This window comes from Ictalurus furcatus, chromosome 27, assembly GCF_023375685.1.
Source record: "Ictalurus furcatus strain D&B chromosome 27, Billie_1.0, whole genome shotgun sequence".
NCBI classification, from domain to species: Eukaryota; Metazoa; Chordata; class Actinopteri; order Siluriformes; family Ictaluridae; genus Ictalurus; species Ictalurus furcatus.
In genome coordinates this window covers 15,348,973-15,367,419 of record NC_071281.1, presented here as the reverse complement: position 1 = coordinate 15,367,419, position 18,447 = coordinate 15,348,973, and the positions used below count along the sequence as shown (strand labels likewise).

The 18,447-nt window shown below is 40.4% G+C and overlaps 1 protein-coding gene across 4 annotated transcripts in view; it reads right to left on the bottom strand.

Annotated features, from left to right (window-relative positions):
• Window positions 1–18,447, bottom strand: part of chd9 (chromodomain helicase DNA binding protein 9) — a 78,799-nt gene that overhangs the window by 58,367 nt on the left and 1,985 nt on the right. For all 4 annotated transcript variants that reach the window (XM_053617337.1, XM_053617339.1, XM_053617340.1 and 1 more), the window contains exon 2: window positions 4,909–6,567. In XM_053617337.1, coding sequence (XP_053473312.1) covers window positions 4,909–6,447 — 1,539 coding nt within the window. In that variant the 5' untranslated portion in view covers window positions 6,448–6,567. The remainder of the gene's footprint in view (window positions 1–4,908; window positions 6,568–18,447) is intronic.

The following is an 18,447-nucleotide window of genomic DNA, read 5'->3' as shown; positions in this document are numbered from 1 at the left end:
TGCAATCAGATTTCTGAGAAGGCAGGTTGTGAAAAACCCTCGTGGTTGCAAAAGACCTGCTGCAAGACTTGGTGGGAACAGGCACTGAGGTTTCAGTGAACACAGTAAGGTCTGTACTAAACGCAGAAGGTTTCCATGCCAGAACTCCAAGACGTACACCACTACTGACCCAAAAGCACAAGAGAAGTCGCTCAAAATCACATTAATAAGCCACAGAAGATTTGGGATTCTGTTCTGTGAGTGATGAAACAAAACTGGGACTTTTTGGCATGATGGATCAGCGGTATGTCTGGAGGAAGAAGAATGAATAAAGAACACACTCTGTCCACAGTCAAGCATGGTGGTGGCTCGGTGATGCTCTGGGGCTGCTTTGCATCATCTGGCACTGGAAACCTGCGGCGTGTGGAAGGCGAAATTGATTCAATGAAGTATCAGGAAATCCTAGGAGAAAGCGTCATGCCGTCTGTGAAGAAGCTGAAGCTTGGGCGTCATTGAAACTTCCATCAGGACAACGATCCCAAACGTACCTCAAATTCCACCAAGGCTTGGTTGCAGAAGAAGTCCTGGAAGATTCTACAGGGCCATCACAGTCACCTGACTCGAACCCCATAGAAAATCTCTGGTGGGATTTGAAGAAGGCGGTTGCAGCACGCAAACCCGAGAACATTACTGACCTGGAGGCCATTGCTCATGAGGAATGGACTAAGATTCCTCAGGAACGCTGCCAGAAGCTCTGCATCTCATTTGTAGCAGGTCATAACAGCAAAAGGGTGCTCTACTAAGTACTAATGATACTCGCCATGAAGGGGTTGAATCATTTTAAAACTGGAGAAATCATTATAAGTCGCATTTTCAGTTGAATTTGGGGAAACCACTTGAAGCATTCGTCGTGTTGAAGTATTTCGATCGCTTTTGTTTGATTTGTTCATCGCAAACAGCTGAAAGTCTGTACATTTTGACAGTAAACCTGATTTGCAACGGGGGTTGAATCATTTTGTTTGTAACTATATATAGCCAATGTAACTAGCCAGCCAGCTTATATTGATTTATATTAGATTTTTCTTATGTCATATATATATATATATATATATATATATATATATATATATATATATATATATATATATATATATATATATGGACGGCTATTTTAACATCCCAAAGTTCACAACACTGAACTCATGTTTACTCTGGTCAGAATCGTTTGTCGTAAGTATGGCGGTGTGGTCATCCGGTGATGTCACATAAAACAGATCAAGATTGACCACTGAGAGAACACTTTGTTAACACTCACTGTCAATAAAATAGGGACAGATTTGCTGCATTCCTAAAATTGCCATTCGTACAGTGACGGATAATCACAAACAGCGTTGTTTGGGTGTTAAGTTATATAACAAATTATATAACAACTCACTGTCTCTATATTTTACAACCTCCCTCGAAGACACCGGGTATATGGCGATACTGTATGAGTCAGATATAAACAGAAAAAGGTGTGTGATGGTTGATACGATGATATTTTCTGTGAGGGGATTTAAGGAAGGAGTCTCCAGTGTCAGTTACACTGAGAATTAAAGCTGGTTTCCGCCACTGGAAAGGACAGAGGAGCTTGTAGTTCCTCAATAACATGACAAATTGATTGCTTACTATAACATACAGTAAACGATAACAGGAACTACCTGGATTCGTGAATGCAACATTAAACGGATATATTTATTGAAAAATACATACAAGTGGACGTATATTTAAATATTTACATTTACATAACCAGCGACATGCAGAAATTTACGAATTCTGTAACAAAGCAAATTTCATGGAAATCGGTCAGACGTAAATTAAGTTCCAGATGATTTCATCACGGTAGAGCTGCATCTCCATAGACTTGCACCTATGAGCAATTCTCACATCTGCTAATGTGGCTAGGGCCTCGATATATGAAAGAAGCAACAGTGGCGAACACGGCATCTACATTTCCTCTATCTACGGTTCAAATGGTTACGGTTGTGAAGATTACTGTTGCTAGGCAACTGAGAAACATGGACACGAAGCATAGGCTAGCTTATAACTGATGCTGCCAATGTATCTAGCTAGCACAAAGCCTTTAAATTGTTTTTTACAACTCATGTAAAGAATTGAATATTACAATTGGAATTATAATATAAATTTTACCAAAACAAGGTAGCAATAATACTGTGTGATTTATATAATACTAAAAACTAGCAACAAAGCTTGAAGGTGCAGCCCCTGGAATGCTCATTCATAACTAAAGTACTAGGAAGAAATACTGAGTATATTTCTCATTCCTCTCTCTCTCTCTCTCTCTCTCTCTCTCTCTCTCTTCCTCTCTATTCATCTCTCTGCTCGTCTGAGTGTCACCGACTCACATTGTGCATCTGTCGGCCCTCTACACTCCACTGCACATGAATAGCTCCGTCTAACCTTCATCCACTCTCTTACTCTCCGTTACCCCCTCTCTACAGGAAGTCACACAATACGTACATCCTGCCTAAGCTTTAATTAAGGACCCGTACGGACAAACAAATTAACTCTGCAGGCCTTCTGCTTATGCGTCCGTCTGCTCTCCGACTGTCTATTTACCGACGGCCATTGATCTGCTTCCATTGGTGACATATGAATTTGAACATATATCTCCTGTCCTTATCATAATAAATAATAAATATAAGTATTATTATTATTATTATTATTAGTAGTAGTAGTAGTAGTACTAGAGACGGCACTGATCCGATACACAGAATCAGTATCAGGCCGATACAGGCAAAAATGCTGGATCGGATATCTGAGAAAAGAAGGATGAATTTGATCCGATCGTGTAATAATGGAAAAGATTAGAATTGGATATACATACATACATACATACATACATACATAGTGCCCTCCACTAAAATTGGCACCCTTGGTGAATATGGACAAAGAAGGCTGTGAAAATTTGTCTTTATTGCTTAACCTTTTGATCTTTTGTTTAAAAAATTCACAAAAGATACTTTTCAATGCTTTTGTTATTTTCTTATAGCCACTTCCAATTTTGTGAAGCTCAACAACCTTTTGCCGCACATCACCGCTATATTCCTTGGTCTTACCCATTGTTATGAATTTGGCCTATGTGTTACCTCATATTTATACCCCTGTGAAACAGGAAGTCAGGTATCAGTAGGGGAAAAGAAAAAGTGATATTGTGCTATCTCTAATTATTAGTATTATTATTATTATTAGTAGTAGTAGTAGTAGTAGAGTGTCACAATTAAAATGGTGTGTCTGTATATATATATATATATATATATATATATATATATATATATGTAAATAAAATAAAGCAAAATAAAATGTAAAAAGTGAAGAATATGATGTGATAAATGACTAACAGTAAGTAGTTGTACGTGTAAAATGTACCAGCTTATGTGTGTGCTTGGGTACGTGTCTGGCAGAGGAATAGGACAAGGTGTGCTGCATGTATGAGTGCATGACGGGTTGTGTGTACTGGCAAATTGAGTGCTCTCTCTGTGTGTGTGTGTATGTGTGTGTGTGTGTGTGTGTGTGGTAAACCTCGCAAGCACTATGTGTGTGTGTGAGGCAGCTGAACCTCTGAGACTTGGCTCTCTGTGTCAAGCACAAGCCTGTGGGGAAACTGAGGCTGAAGTAAGGATTGCCTCCAGCAGGCCTGGTTAACAGCATTTCCTCCCACCCCCACCTTCCTCTTTCTCTCTCCACTTCATCCTCTGCTTGTCTTCACTGATTCCTCATTCTCTCCATCCCCCCACTTTATAAGTCCACCAGACAAGTCCACCACCCACAAACACGAACAAACATTCAGCCACAGGAACACTAATACAAACAAGCCGAAAACATCTACCCCCGCACTCCAACTCTCCAGAGTGCATACTGTAGTGGTAGCCCTCGGCTGGCCTGACCGACATCTTGTTATAGCCTTAAGCATGCTTAACCCACGTAAGTCCTGAGCACACTGCTGCCACTCTTAATCAGCTGCTAGCTGGACTGTCTGAAAACCTCTGATAAGGAAAGTCTCAAGCACCAGGATTCACAGGAGTCCTTTTCCACAGGAGTCCTTTCTCTATCTCCGTCCTTGTCTCTTACCTTCGGCTGGCTGTCCGTCTAATTTATGGCTTGCCTTTAGCTTTTTAAAATACCTTTTTAAGAAGGTGTGCTGCAGTTAAATATTTTATTTCTCTCTAATAATACCACACACCAGGTTGGGAGTCAATATTGCCAGGCCATATTCTGAGACATCAACACTCTTTTTTTTCACGTTTTCTTAACTATATTTGTCCGCCCTTAAAGGGGGTCTTTATTTTAGTCCATCTAGAGAATCCTGATAGCAACGTTGTATGTACAACCTTACAGTGCAGTGTTTTATAAAAATAAATAAATAAATAAATAAATGTATGAGCTAGAGCCATTAAGCTGTAAAGAATCCTTTTTTCTTTTCTTTTTTTTTTTACATGAACCACTCTAAACCACATTAAAATGGAAATTAGGCTTCGGTAATATGACAATGTAATATCTATAATCTTGATAAATATCTTTCTGAGATAATGCGGGTGTTACGATATCTTTTTATAACATTGTTTTTCAATATAACAATTACGAACTCTGATTGGAAGTAGCTGATTTCATGTTAGCGTGTTGTACTATTCTAAATCTTTAAAAAAGTGAAATGTTCAGTGCCGACATTTCAGTTGCTTCAAGAAGCAAATGAATTCACAACAAAAGTCATCCAAAAGTAAATCACGGATATTCAGACTTTTGGCAATATTCAATATTCAAAACAGCTTGAGAGTCCTTTCTATTAGGAACATACTACAACTTTTAATAGTAGTTACTTTAAACGTAAAAATACAGTATAAATATAAATATAGGTATGAATGATCTTACCTGTGCCTTATACCGCAAAGTTAGTGAATCCTTAAAATCCACATCTTCCTCCCCTTCTGAATCGTTTATTGTTTTCCCTCGAGGTTCTTCATCGTGTCCTGTGTCGTTCCAGCCGGACGTCTCCTCCTGAACAAAAGCTTCAAGCTCAGGCAGCAGCTCTTCTTCCAGGATATTATGTCTCTCTCCTATTGCCCCAATGCCTCTATGCTGATGATCTAGCAACGAGACCTCATCCAGACCCTGAAACCCACTGCTGCTGACACGGTGGCTGTTTTCTATCTCGTGTGAGAAAGGACCGTTTGTTGTAGAGAAAGAAGACAGACCTTCTGAGAACATCTCAGAGGCACCGTAAGCATCCTGGACTGGCTTAGAAGGCTGCAGGGTACGGAAAGGACACTCCTGAGGATGGCTTTGGGGAACCTGGATCTGACTCCCCTTTTGCTGCTGTTCCATTACAGGATCTGCCATGAACAGGCAACTGGAATCACGAGTACCAATTTCAGAAGCAGGTGGGATGGTGCTGTGAGGATGTGATGAAGTTACGACAGGAGGAGGTTGACCAGGAAAGGAATATTGAGAGGAAGCGTAAGACGAAGCCATACTGGCTGAACAGGAAGACAGGGTATAGGCTGCAGGGGAAGACTGGACATGGTACCCTAGATTATTGTCCGTGGTGTCAGGAACACCGCGGAACCCTTGTACCGTTTGAGCCATCTCAAACCCACTTTGTTGCTGAGATGTTGCGGCAATCATCGGTACATCAAGGTAAGACTTAGACTGTGGATCAACCCCTGGATGAAAAGGGCTTCCCTGCGAATTAATCACACCGAGGTGACCTTGGTGGGATGCGACATTTCCTTGGTAGTAGAAGTTGGTATGGTGCGGATAGCTCTTCGTATGTCGGTGTAAAGTCTGGGGGTTAATTTGTTGGTGGGGCATCTGGTGCTGAGCTGACAGTTGATGCTGGCTCAAAACTTGCTGACCCTGTTGAAGGTGTGAATGTTGCTGATTGAACTGATGCCGTTGTTGGCCTTGACGATGCTGAAATTGCTCTTGAAATGGCTGTTGACGCAGATGTTGTTTATGCCGTTGCTGCTGATGCTGTTGAAGCTGCTGATGCTGATGCTGCAGCCGCTGATGGTGGTAGGCATTTGCTCTCCGCTCCCCCCATATAGGACTGTTGTTGGGATACAGTCCGTTGGTCTGAGGCGCTTGATTCATGGTTGGGTTTTGAAAATGGGACTGCTCGTTCATGAACACGCCTCCGACACTGCTATCTCCTCCTTGGGTAGGAAAAGACTGTGCCATGGACGTCTGGACTTTCATCCCATCAAACTGCCCCATTTGTTGACGGTAGTCTACCCCATGCTGGTTAGCAGATGGCAGAGAACCTGCCACCAGTCCAGGGTGTTTCTCAGCATCCACTGCACTGAGCTGCAGAGGGTCAAACTCTGAGCCAAGGTCCAGCTCATCTGCCAAGGAAACATGGCCTGAGGTAAAACAATCCTCGAAAATGCTGGGGTCCCCAAAGTAGTCCATTATGCAATCAGTTGTAAGTGTTGCATAGAGTTCTGGCTTCTATATATGTCCATGTGACAGGACAGCCAAGTTCATTGTCCTACTGTAGAGCATCAGGATGTGTCCATTGCAAACCCGTCTCTGCAAAGAGACAAAAAGTATTACTCAAACCTTCTAAACACTATTAGCTACTTGTTACAGTTAAATCTAGAATAATGACAGGTCAGAAAGATATTTTAGGTATTCAGAAAGATATTCTGAGGACTCAAGATGATATCCTACACTACCGAACAAAACTTGCGAGTATATAGACGAGCGTGATTACTAGAACAGCTACAGATTGAATTGCTTTACGGAAATTGCTGGCACGGAATTTAAATTAAACTCCTAAAATGAATCCCTTAAAAATGAGTAGACTAAACATGGTGTTAATAACAAAACTCAGCACTAAACCACCCATCCTACAACCTACAAACAAGCCACAGCGAGATTTAACCTACACTAGAGCGACTATGTGTCGAACCTGAATGAGTCAAAGGAAATTTCATAGTACCTCTATTATGACTCATTAGATTCAGGACATCTTATCAATGAAAATACCTCTACTGATGTGTATTTTAAGAAGTACGTGTAGCAAGGTCAGCCCATGGTGTACCCATTTTGTTTGCACTAGTCCTGCCCTACTATGGCAGAACCAATTGAAGAAGCATATAATGGATGCCTTATTAGAATATACATATACTTAACTATGAATTCTTATCATAAAACAAAAATCTGAGAGTTTTACTTCCAGCTGTTTAACAACAAATTTCATTCATTAAATTTTTTTAGCCTTCTTTCCTGATCCAGACAGACTTACCGTCTTTTTTCTCATAACTAGATGCTTTCACATTTGTTGCGCTGTAGTTAATGAATAATATGCTTTACTGAATAACGTGATGTTAAATTAAGTAAGGAATAAAACAGAAAAAAATAATAATATAGGGAAATAATCAATGGCAGGGTGACATGAAGCTGAGTTACAGTTACCACCACTAAGTTGATTGTTTTCCTAGAACAACATGGTTTTATTCCACTCACGCCACGGCAATTTGTGACTACGATTTTTATTTATTAAAAAAAAACAACAACAACAATATGCCATATCCGGTTACAGTCTGCGCAACAAGTTAGTTCCTGTTATCACGTACTTTATAACGGCGATTAAAAATCGTTCGCTCACTTTCTCTTGGCGTTTATGTGACGAAAGAAGTGTGGAAATCGCAAAGCACAAAATCAAAGTCCTCCGTCCTGAAGACTTTCTTATGGCGGAAAACCTAAAGGAACAGTTTTACCTCAGATTGGCTATCACTGATTATCACTGGAGTGTCCACCATACAAGTTCCTGAGACTTAGGTGTTACTATAGAAACTAGAGGTGGTACCGATCTGATACCCAGTGTTAAAAAAAAAAAAAAAAAAAAAGGTAGATCAGATTTTGGAGAAAACATATCGGATATCAGATCGTGTAACAAATGGCAAATTGGAACTGAATTTGGAAGAAATTTTATTTTTGGAACTGGAAATCTATATATATAAAGAGACTTGACTGTTTTTTTTTTTCCCCTATTGATAGGACAGATTTTATTCTATTTATACTTTAACGCAAGTGATTTTTGTGTGAGAGAGTTTAACTGTGAAGTGCAGTAGTTTTTAAGGAAGGAAGTAGTTTTATACGCGTGTTACTATCACCTCCGGGGTGCGGGTTCGAATCATGCCCAGTGTGCACAGAGTTTGCATGCTCTCCCTGTGCTTTGGGGGTTTCCTCTGGGTACTCCGGTTTCCTCCCCCCAGTCAAAACACCTGCGCTGTAGGCTGATTGGCATTTCCAATTTGTCTGTAGTGTGTGAATTGTGTGTGCGATTGAATTGGCACCCTAGTGGTCCAGGGTGTCCTTCACCTTGTGCTCCGAGTTCCCTGGGATAGGCTTCAGGGAACCCGACCCTGTGTAGGATAAGCGGTATGGAAAATGGATGGATTATCAGATCGGTATCTGTATTGGCGGATACTCGAGGTTTCAGTCGAAAATATGATGTCTAATGTCTCTTAAAGATAACGCATTAGAACGAGTGCATTAATATAAACCTGTGATTTGCCTTGCGCACGGCATTGTTATCAGAGGTGCCGTTATATATAGAAAATGAACCAACGCCTCCTGGCCAATCAGATTCGAGAATCAGACAATGTGCTTGAATATCATCCTCGCTTGTCTTCTTTTTAGATCGTGTCGTGTCCATGACCTCTCATCCGTGCAGCCACTACCGTTTGGTTCTGAAATGCTGTCCTGAAACTTTTCATAGACTATATACATAATAAAAGTTCCACTTTTATGACCATAGTTTTTGCAGTTAATGAACGTAAACAACCGCGCTTTGGAAATCAAGAATAACATCCCTCCGATACACCTCCAGGTTTTCCGGTAGTAATACACACTACAAGTATCTCCACATAAAAGGGCGTTACTAAAAAAGGTGCAGTTACAGGTTCTCATTATTCATCAAAGCCTTAAATCCCTGGTTTATTATTCAGTTATTCCGCATATTATTTAGTGAGCACTATGAATTAGATGAAAGGTATGCAGGTAACACGGGCGGGTTAAAGTCAGGTGGTTATCTTCACAAAAAACCTATCAAACATATATACAACACAAGCATCAGGGAAGTACGCATGTGCACACACACACACACACACACACACAGAAAACACCAGCAGGCACAGCGACCGACAGGCTGTCCTGACCAACACTGGCTACGGAAGAGGTCAGTCACGACCTGCTGACTCACCACACACACACACACACACACACACACACACACGCGCGCACAAACACACACACGCACACGACATACGCAGTCAAATCCTAACCTAATGCACACACACACACACACACACACACACACACACACGCACAGAGATAATGCAAAAAGGTTTTGCATTACATTACTTAACCTCTTTTCAATATTCCCTGTTTACTCCTTATTACAAAATTTCAGATCCATTTCAAATATCAAATCATTTGGACAGGAAATACTTTACAGTTAATGTTTAACAGGAATACAACGAATTACAGGCTTAAACATACTTCCATCTAGACTAAACTTGATAAGGATTTTTCACCTTCAAACTCAACTCGTTGTGAGATGATTAAAACACTGCGTTCGGAACTATAACACTAAAAGCGTTCATGATATACCTGATAATCCTTAGTCGTTAACAACAACAACAAAAGCACCGACGTTCATATTTGCACAATGAAGCACAATATAGGTTGAACACGAATGTTTATTTATCGCCTGTATTTTTTACTCCGCTAGCTTGTCCCGCTCATGATCCGGACCGGATAGAAGAAGCCTCGTTAGCCATGCTAATCGGTATCTGTATCTATAATCGTTATGTGTAGCTGTATTACTCTTTCGTTTGGCTTTTTTTTTTCCCTTTCCATTGCACTTCTTAGTGCTTGTTTTCTCAGTGCTGGTTCTCCTATCATTATTCGTTTGTATTCTTCCTAATTACGGGACACGTATTACTTTGTGAGGCATCTAATAACACCGACAAAGTCTCAGTGAGCCTCTGAAGACATGGCATAGGGCCCCCATGCTACTCTTTATTTAATGTTAACTAAGTTACAGCTGCTTACTTTAACCGCGCGCGGGATCTCCTGTGATTTCCAGCTTTTAATCTCACGACCTCTAATTCACAGTGATATCTTCAAATACACTATAGTAACAGCTGTGTCGCCCGAATGTAATAACGAAGGAACATCTGTAGAACGTAACACATGAAAGGTCTTGTTGCTATAAACGACGTTTCTCTGGCATTTTCGTTTCATCCTAAGGCTATGTGAAGCGTCGCACATTTTGTATCAATTGCTTTGTCACGAAAAAAAGATGGGCTGGGGGGGGGGGGGGTGTTTCTGCTGGAAATTTCGTATATTCTATAGACTACTGCGCTATCAGCGTGATAATACCTGAATATTTCAATTTTGTAACCCCTTTTGTAACTCCTACCTACTGTACAGTACACATCTATTACAGCTATTACAGCTATTTCCCCAAATTTTAGGACTATTGTGCCATTAAAATTCGTTACACTCGTTAAAATTGCAAAGTTACTAATTTTAAGATTAAGGTTTAAGATGTAGGCTTGGTGTCCAATCTTCGTTCACATTTGTAGACATGTATCAGATTAGGTTGATTAACTTAACCAAAGCAACGTTATTTCTGATGTCACACTCCACAGTAGTGGTTCTATGAAAGACTCAGAGGAAAGTAGACACTCAGGGCTTTCCAGTTTTTCATTCATTTTGACATTTGTTGTACCTAGCCTACTAGGCTCAAATGTTATCATTTTAATGTGGCAGGTTTATACGCGTGTTACTATCAATGTTATTGTGTACCAATGTTATTGTGGAGAGGTGTGAATTATTTGCCCAGCAGGCGGCTCACGCCCCTCCCCTTTCCCTTTCCCATCGCCCTGCTCGCCAGCAGCTAAACACAGAGTCACGATACTCTACACACAGAAACCCAACAGTGCCCTGACTCATCTTATATCAGACTTACGGCGATAAAATAATTCATTTCTTTACACTGACTGAAACTGCCCGATAAGTCGATTTCCATTCCGCCAGCTGAAGGGAATACCGGTGTACTGCAAGAAAGGGTTAAATTAGCCTTCTTAACTGAAAAGAACAGGTGGCAACATTGCTAACATGCTAACACACACACACACACAAAAAAAAATCCCAGGGAGAGAGGGGAAAAAAAGAATTTAACCACAAGAAACACTTGTTACAGAATTAAGATCAATGGATGCGCTTAAATGAATGTTCTTATGCTGCGTCCAAGATGAAGTTGCAAATTCCCCACCTACAACCGGTAAAAACCACAGAAAACACCCCTTCAACTTGCAATTTCAACACATCAACTTGGGGTAGTCTCTTCAACTACCAGTTCCTCCCCCGTTTACAGACTGACATCAAATCAACATGGCTGCTCACTCTGTGAACAGTGTTCTATACTTTTAAATGGGTTTATAAAAGTATTGGCTTGCCACACAGTACGTGGTTAAATCTATAACACTGATCACACTAATCTCTGTTTTGAGAATCATCACCATTAGAGTTATTAAATTCCTATGCTATTTGCTATTGTCTCCTGGCTAGCTTGTTGCTAAGCTACTCGCTGTTGTCCACGGTTGTTGCTGTGCTGCAATTTAAGTCCAAAATGTTGCATGTTCAGTATTGTAGAACAGAACGAAGAGTCACTCAGGTCTGTCACTGTAGAAGTGTATTTAAAGTAGCTTCTTATGAGAGCTGTATGTGCTCCGACAGAGCAAACAAAAGACAGGCTTTTGGTGAGGCGTCCATGTTTGTTTTGTTTATACATTATACATTTACATTCACTCATTTAGTAGACGCTTTTATCCAAAGCGACTTACAAATGACTTACAAATTTTCCCGCACTTCACGTAGCGAACATCCCGAGGTGGGAAATTACGTTATTACAACTCGTAACCACGAACGCAGCAATATCATACCGTACATAACTGTCATACAACTGTACTGAACGATTTTTCCTAGTGATGAACCAACTTAGTTGGCGATATTTGTAGAACACATAAAAGTCTTTCTCTCTTTCACAACCTGTGTCCTTTCCCCTTCTGTAAACTGGCTTTACTACAAGGTCAATTTTATTTGTGTTCGGTCTGACCGCTGCTTCAGCTAAAAATGTTTTAGAAAAACAGAAACGTGTCGCAACGTGACGCTCCAGTGCTGAATGAGCTTTCGATAAATATATGTGATTACCTGCTATGTTTTATTATTTAGTCTCAGAGGCATCAGACGCTCGAATCATGGGATACGGAGAGTCTGATATCTTTTGTACGCTTTTCTGGCCACAAGCTTCACGATCCTGAAGGATCGACTCTCTACAATATCATATGCTGGTTTCCGGCAGGAAAAACGAAATTTTGACACAATAAACATTTCACAGATATAGTCACTGAACTAATATCCTGTGCATAAACTCCTGTGTTTAAAAGTTATTAATGTTTGTTGACGGGCTTCAGGAAAAGATCTGCGGTCGGTCATTACCCAGATCAGTCAAATTGCCTCTTTCTGTGAAAGTAGGAAGATTTTGGCGGCGTTTAATGATAAAATAATTTTATTGATGTTTGTTGCAGCCAAAAAGGCTGTGGCTTTTCTCAAAATTGCGATACAATTTGCAGACATTTTTGTGGAAAACTACTTGAATTGGCGAAATTGTCTTTCGCAGTGATGTTTGTTGCTAAATGAGACCTTTTAGCTGTACTCATATTCGACGCACGTGAATCAAAGAAGGCTTTGGCTGAACGCGTGTTGTGACGACGTCATACGACGCGTCTCGGCCCAAACCTGAAGCTGCTTCCTGTCAGCCTGAGCAGTTATACTGCTATACATTGTTTTTTTTGGTTTTTTTTTTAAATAGCCTATATAAAATAAATATAAACTTGTTGGTATTTTATTACCACTTTACAGACCTAGCTACTGAGATTCATATGCAAGAGCTCCATGAGCAACAGTTTAATAAACAGAGCTGATGCTAAATTAGCAACTTTCCCTTCAAACACTGAACAACCGCTGACACTGAAGAGAAGCGCACTCATCCTGAAAGCAGTCAGAAGAGACTTTTTACCCGAGACCAGAGATTAATGTCTCTGATTTGGAGCCGAGATACGAGATCTGATTTGAAATCAACACTCGCACGCAAGTTTAAACCACAGTACGACGCTGAGATGTAGTCGGATGGTCAAAAAAATGTCACTACAGAAAGAGATTTGACTTTTTCTGGGGGTTTTGACAAGAAAGACAATAAGCCGACGGCTGCAAAGATAACCTGACCAAAAAAATAAATAAATGAATGTGACATTTTCAATGGGCAAAACCGGGGTAATTTTTTTCTTGACTCATGGAGTGGTGAGATAGCGTTTATCTAACGGCCATTTAGTGTAAAACGTCTAGTAATTTCACAAATTATGTTACATTTTAAAGAACAGATGCATGCAAATGAATCAAAAAATTCGGGTCGACTACCGAGCTCATAGTTCCGTACTCAAAAAAAAGAGAAAAACCTCAGAAACCAACATCCGATACCACGTGATGTAAGATTAGTGTATGTTGCCACGCTAATGACACGAAATGACAGAGATCTGGATGCTTTTTGATTAATGGTGGGAATCAAAACAAAGCAGACTGCAAACTAGGTTCTGTGATAATATTAAGAGGAGGAACTATAGCATCTTATTGTATTTAAACAGTATCTTTAATGAAGCGTGCAAGAGTATCAGTGTGCGTGATCATGTTTTTTAAAAAAAAATGACCACATTGTCCTGTGGGTGCACGAAAGTATTCGTGAGTGTGAAATGGGCATGCAGAGAAACTTTCGCTCGTGAGAGTGAGCAGTTCAGCCAGGGTCTACTGTACACTCTGCTTGAGAGTCAAGTGCAATTCACATACAGCTGTAATGAAAATGATTCGATCCCCGTTGCAAATCAGGTTTACTGTCAAAATGTACAGACTTTCAGCTGTTTGCGATGAACAAATCAAACAAAAGCGATCGAAATGGTTCAACACGACGAATGCTTCAAGTGGTTTCCCCAAATTCAACTGAAAATGCAACTTATAATGACTTCTCCAGTTTCAAAATGATTCAACCCCTTCATGGCGAGTATCTTTAGTACTTAGTAGACACCCTTTTGCTGTTATGACCTGCTGCAGACGAGATGCAGAGCTTCTGGCAGCGTTCCTGAGGAATCTTACCCCGTTCCTCATGAGCAATGGCCTCCAGTTCAGTAATATTCTTGGGTTTGCGTGCTGCAACCGCCTTCTTCAAATCCCACCAGAGGTTTTCTATGAGGTTCGAGTCAGGTGACTGTGATGGCCCTGTAGAATCTTCCAGGACTTCTTCTGCAACCAAGCCTTGGTGGAATTTGAGGTACGTTTGGGATCATTGTCCTGTTGGAAGGTCCAATGACGCCCAAGCTTCAGCTTCGTCACAGACGGCATGACGTTTTCTCCTACGATTTCCTGAGACTTCAATGAATCCATCTCGCCTTCCACACGCTGCAGGTTTCCAGTGCCAGAGGATGCAAAGCAGCCCCAGAGCATCACCGAGCCACCACCATGCTTGACTGTGGACAGAGTGTGTTCTTTCTTCATTCTTCTTACTCCAGACATACGCTGATACATCGTGCCGAAAAGTTTCAGTTTTGTTTCATCGCTCCACAGAACAGAATCCCCAAACTTCTGTGGCTTATTTATTTGACTTCGAGCGATTTTTCTTGTGCTTTTGGGTCAGTAGTGGTGTCGTCTTGGAATTCTGGCATGGAAACCTGCGTTTAGTACAGACCTTACTGTTCTCACTGTAACCTCCGTGCCTGTTACACCAAGTCTTGCTGCAGGTCTTTTGCAGTCACTCGAGGGTTTTTCACAACCTGCCTTCTCAGAAATCTGGTTGCAGCCGTTGACAGCTTCCTTTTTCTGCCCCGTCTAGGTATTTCGTTAATTTTCTACCCCTAGCCAGTTCAGGTATTTCATGTGTTCCAGCTCAAGCACACCTGGTGCAACTAATGAAGCCCTTGATTAGTCACATCAGGTGTGCTTGAGACGAGACCTGTTTTACATATTTGTGCTGTTGTGAGGGATTCTATTCAGGTGGTTGAATCATTTTGAAACTGGACAAATCGTAAGTCGCATTTTCAGTTGAATTTGGGGAAACCACTTGAAGCATTCGTCGTGCTGAACCATTTCAATCGCTTTCGTTTGATTTGTTCATCGCAAACAGCCGAAAGTCTGTACATTTTGACAATAAACCTGATTTGCAATGGGGGTTGAATCATTTTGATTGCAGCTGTACCTGTATGAACTTACATAAAACTCTGAATGAAGAGCACATAAACATGAACAGAGCTAAATAAAATGTTCCATGTTGTCCCTGATTGCTTAATATTAAGCAGGTTATTCATTTCAGTATCACCATCAGTTTCGGCATCGACAACTACCAAAAAACATACTCATCAAAAGGTGGCGAGATTGACTCTTCAAAGAGATGGCGAGATTGTAGCCGGCAGTCAAATGCGCAAAATTGGTCTGGTTGGGAAGGATGATATACTCTCTCTCTCTCTCAGTCCCGTCAATCACAGCAGCACTAGCCAATCATGGGTGTCTGTGGGCTCGTGTATGCGGAAGAGGGCAGACAGCGCTTTCCTCTGAGCGTGCATGAGCGGCACAGCATGAGCGGCAGCTGGAAATGACTGCCTTGACTGCCTTCGTGTGTCTCTAAAGAACTAGATTACTCATTTACTCTGTCAGATCATAGGGGAGAGCTGGGGACTGGTGGGTGGAAACTGGCAGGTGACCAAACTTCGGACAAATTCAGGGGGGAAAAAAAACGTAGTCATACTTGTATGTGGTCTGGAAAAAAAAAAAAAAAAAAAAGCAAAAGATAGCATTTCGACAGTTCTGATAAACTAATGAAGGTTAAAAGGAACCATTTTAGATCAGATTTAAAACAATCCTGCTATAAAATCGTTTATGACTCTCCCTCCTGCTGTGGTTTCATAACAAACTCTGAACGTATAAATACAAACAGTGATAGAGGCTTATCAAAACACTCATCGTACCATCGACGTGTCACACTATCCACCATGACTCGTGAATATAAATACGCCCCAGACATTTCATTCTCCAAAAGGAATTCCTTCTGTTTTATCATGTTTTTACTTTGAGTTAATTGACTGCAGCAACATGTTGTTGTTGTTGTTGTTATTAATGGTGTTATCAGTGTTGGAACGCTTCCAGTTTTTGCAGGTCACTGTAACACACTGTAGTTTTATCTCAATCCCGGATTGCGCGCTCCATTATCACCCTCCCACACGCACCGCTTCCAGCAGACTAGGTTTCAGAAGTAAGCTGTCACCAGCCGTATAGTGTACTAATGACTTATCAGGGTGTTCAAAAGTGACAAACCTTCTCCACTGTGTCGATCACACTTCCAGCCCATATATATATATATATATATACATACATATATAAATAATCCTGTACAGGTCAAGACACGAGTGACGGATGTGTTTCTACCGCTGACAAAATGCTCGAGTACTATTAATTGACAGAGATGCAAGTGAACTTACAGCATAACATCATGCTAAAAACAAGAATAACGATGATGTCGTTGTAAAGTGTTTCCTCAATTTAGCGGATGTGGTTAACAGCTATTTACATACAGTGAATTTGACCATTCGAGTAAAATGTGTTGTTCTTACGTTCGGAAGCCTGAAAAGCATCAGAAGACAATCTGATGTCATTTTGATTCGCCGTCAATCGAGGAAAATGAGTTCAGCCACCTTTTTTAAGGCAGATAAATGAAGCCCTTAGGACAGAAACGTGTAGCAGATGGAAACGAAGAAGATATTTAAATCACACTTCCAGAGAAATTCAATGTACTGACATGATCCTGAAAGAAGCATCGATCCCCTGACTCATAAAATCCAAATTTACAACCGACTGTCTGTCATCTTACTAACGAGTCATTACCGTCAACGATCGTAACATCTTTCCGTCTTAATCCTACTCTCTTGAAGGCCATGTGTGACGTTCTCAAGTCCAGCCTGCTGCCTCGCTTCTCCCACCAGTCCATCTGATTACACTTATATACTATATGTATAATCCAGACTGGGGATCAGATACTCACTGACAGATATCAGTCCGATCTATAAACCCGAAGAGTACTTTTTCTATATTGTTCGCATTCCATGCGAAAAACGAGACTTATCGTGTCCTAAATCCATCAATTTTCCACTGCCTGTCATCGGGTCAATAACAAAAGTTCCTCTGAATATTTTCTCATACATCAACGATGCAGAAACCTTTCCAATGCTGTTTGAATCTTATTTCTGGAGAGCACTCTGTGATCGTGACATTCTCCAGACAATCCTGCCATGACGGAACTGCACTTTATCAACCTACCGAGTACCACCTGTTGATCGGATTATATTTATACAGGTAGAATCAGAGTCTGTGATTATGGTTATTAGCCCCGGTAAAAGCCCTACATCTTCGTATAGTGTTAGAAAACAATGTTGATACTGAAAGAATATTGATCCCCTGCTTCATAAATCATCACTTATAATATGAATGATCTTAGTAACAGGTTTATTAACGACTTAGTGTTTTAAATATAGTATATTTCAAAAACTTTTCCAGCGTTACTTTATTACTTCTTCTTCTTATTATTATTATTATTATTATTATTATTACAACACTTTGTTTGTGCAGCTGATGAAGGAATTTGGTCCGAAACATCTTGTTTACCTGGAATTCTGATTTAAATCACATATTATGAGTAGGTGAGCATCTGATTTGAGATTTTTACTCCTGGAAATCTTTTTCAGTCCTGGTAAAAGCCCTCCTGTTTCTATATTGTTGGAAAGAAAACGCGATGCTGAAGGAATGTCGATCAATCCCCTGCCTGTTTTATTGATACATCCCAATTTACAGCTCGCTTTCAGCTTGTTGACTATTAGTTATCTTAAATATATATTTCAAAAACCATTACAGTTATACATCATATTATTAGTTCTTCTTCTCATTATTATTATTATTATTAGTAGTAGTAGTAATATACTTCGCCTGAACAGCTGATGAAGGACGTTGTGCACTACTATTAACTTTTACTCCGTCGATATGTTTCGAAACTTTTCTATTATTTCTGGAGATAGACTTCAGGACTGCGCTTTATCAGCCTTCCACCTGTTGATCTGATTATATTTATACACGTATAATCCACGTTTGGGGTTAGACACTTTAGCTATGATTTTAATGTCATATATTAACAGTTGAGCATCTAATTTAAGATTTATCCACATAGATGAATTCTTTTTTTAATCGATCCTTTGCCTGATGAATCCCAATTTACAGTTCGCTGCCATCATATTAAAGGGTAAGTTG